This window comes from Mus caroli, chromosome 6 (genome assembly GCF_900094665.2).
Source record: "Mus caroli chromosome 6, CAROLI_EIJ_v1.1, whole genome shotgun sequence".
NCBI classification, from domain to species: Eukaryota; Metazoa; Chordata; class Mammalia; order Rodentia; family Muridae; genus Mus; species Mus caroli.
In genome coordinates, this window is record NC_034575.1 from 113,497,527 (window position 1) to 113,499,508 (window position 1,982).

Sequence of the window (1,982 nt, forward strand, 5' to 3'; positions counted from 1 at the left end):
AATGCCCTTCCGTCTTTTTAAGATGAGTGCAACCTTGTGAGAAGACTTCTGAGTGCCTGATACCCACCAGAGTTCCTCACTGTGAACTCTGCATGTGTAGTGCTAGATGCTATGAGAGAAACTTCTGGAAATCCACTTACTTACTGGATTTCTGCCCTGTGTTATTTCTATATGGCACCGGTGTGACTTCTGAAAGAAAAGTTTCTTTCACGTTTTGTAGCTTGAACAGTCTTCTGCCACCTGATATTTATGAAAGTTGACCCTATTGTCAAGGTCTACCTAATAACATCGAAGAATTTCTTTCTGCACATTTGCTGATAATTCTTTGGGGGGGAGGGAAACATGGCTGACATTTTTCCTCCATATTTAGAAGGTTCTCCCTCTGTGTGTATTACAGCCAAAGGGTGAATTCCTGCAGGGGTTCTGAACTTGAGCTACTTGGTAGCTTTTCCCTTCTTGGAGTGTGTCTTCTGATGTGACGTGAGTTGTGACTTCTGGATAAAGCCTTCCCCACACTCCTGGCACTCATAGGGCTTCTCCCCTGTGTGTTTTCTCTGATGGATGACAAAATGTGACTTCTGAGAGAAGGACTTCCCACAGATCTCACACTCGTANGGCTTCTCTCCCGTGTGAGTCCTTTCGTGTAATCTAAGGACTGAGTTCACAGAGAAAGATTTGCCACACTCTGCACATTCGTACGGCTTCTCCCCTGTATGCTTTCTCTCGTGTTTGGTGAGATCTGACTTATAGTAAAAGTGTTTCCCACACTTACTGCATTCAAAAGGCTTCTCCCCGGTGTGAGTTCGCTGGTGCACNGTGAGGGCTGACTTCTGGTAGAAGCAGTTTCCGCACTCCTTACATTTGTAGGGTTTCTCCCCTGTGTGAGTTCTCTGATGGGTTTTGAGGTGTGAATTCCTAGAGAAGAGTTTCCCGCACTCCTTACATTTGTAGGGTTTCTCCCCTGTGTGTGTTCTCTGATGGACTGTGAGGTGTGATTTCTGAGAAAAGAACTTCCCACATTCCTTACACTGAAAAGGCTTCTCCCCTGTGTGTGTTTTCTGGTGCACCAGGAGGTATGCCTTCACATAGAAGAACTTCCCACATTCCTTACACTCAAAAGGCTTCTCCCCTGTGTGTGTTTTCTGGTGCTCTGTGAGGTGTGGCTTCTGATAGAAGGATTTATCACACTGGCTACATTCGTAGGGTTTCTCCCCAGCGTGGATCCTCAGATGTCTAGTGAGAGACGACAGGTGATAGAAAATTTTGTTACATTCTTTACATGGGTATGTTTTATCTCTGGTATGGACTTTCTGATGGATTGTGAGGTCTTCGTTCTTATAGAAAGCTTGTCCACATTTCTCACATTTATAGGACTTCTTGGTGTGTGTTTCCTGGTGCGCCAGCAGGGAAGACTTCTGGCAGAAAGATTTTCCACATTCGNTACAGTCGTAGCTTTCATGCCGGGTGGGAGTTTTCTGGTGCTTTGTAAGTTCTCCTTGCCTAGAGAAAAAGTTCCCAAAGCATCATTAATAGGACGTTCAAAGCTCTTCCGATGCAATGAATCCCCTTGATGATAATTTCCATAATCCTGTTTGTCACATTCATAGGGCTTCTCCCCTGTGACACAGATCTAGTCTGTGACCAAGCACTGTACAGAATGAGGCTTAATGGCCAGACTGCACTTTCTATAATGCNGCCTCCNCTAGTGCATAGTTTAGAAGGATAAAAAAGATAGGTACAACGTTTGACTCTCTTGATCCTACATCAAGCTCCTCAGGGAGGCATTCCTGTTTGGGTCCCATTCTTTGGGGGTTCACTCTTGTGCTAATGTTACCACATTTCATAGTAATTAATAATTATTCTCCCATTTCCAGCATCACAAACAAGCCCATTCTTCCTCACAAAGCTTCTAATCTACATATTAATCCTTAAACTTGCCTTGCATTTCCAGCCTGTTGCTCCTGATGTTTGGCTCTGGGGTC

The 1,982-nt window shown here is 44.6% G+C and overlaps 1 protein-coding gene across 1 annotated transcript in view; it reads right to left on the minus strand.

Annotated features, from left to right (window-relative positions):
• The window catches only part of LOC110295753, a gene marked incomplete at its 5' end in the record, with an annotated part of 38,691 nt that extends 36,715 nt beyond the window's left edge, over nt 1-1,976 (minus strand). Inside the window, 2 exons of the mRNA XM_029478242.1 lie at nt 436-1,500; nt 1,939-1,976. Coding sequence (XP_029334102.1) covers nt 436-1,500; nt 1,939-1,976 — 1,103 coding nt within the window. The remainder of the gene's footprint in view (nt 1-435; nt 1,501-1,938) is intronic.
• Nucleotides 1,977-1,982: the final 6 nt, after the last annotated feature.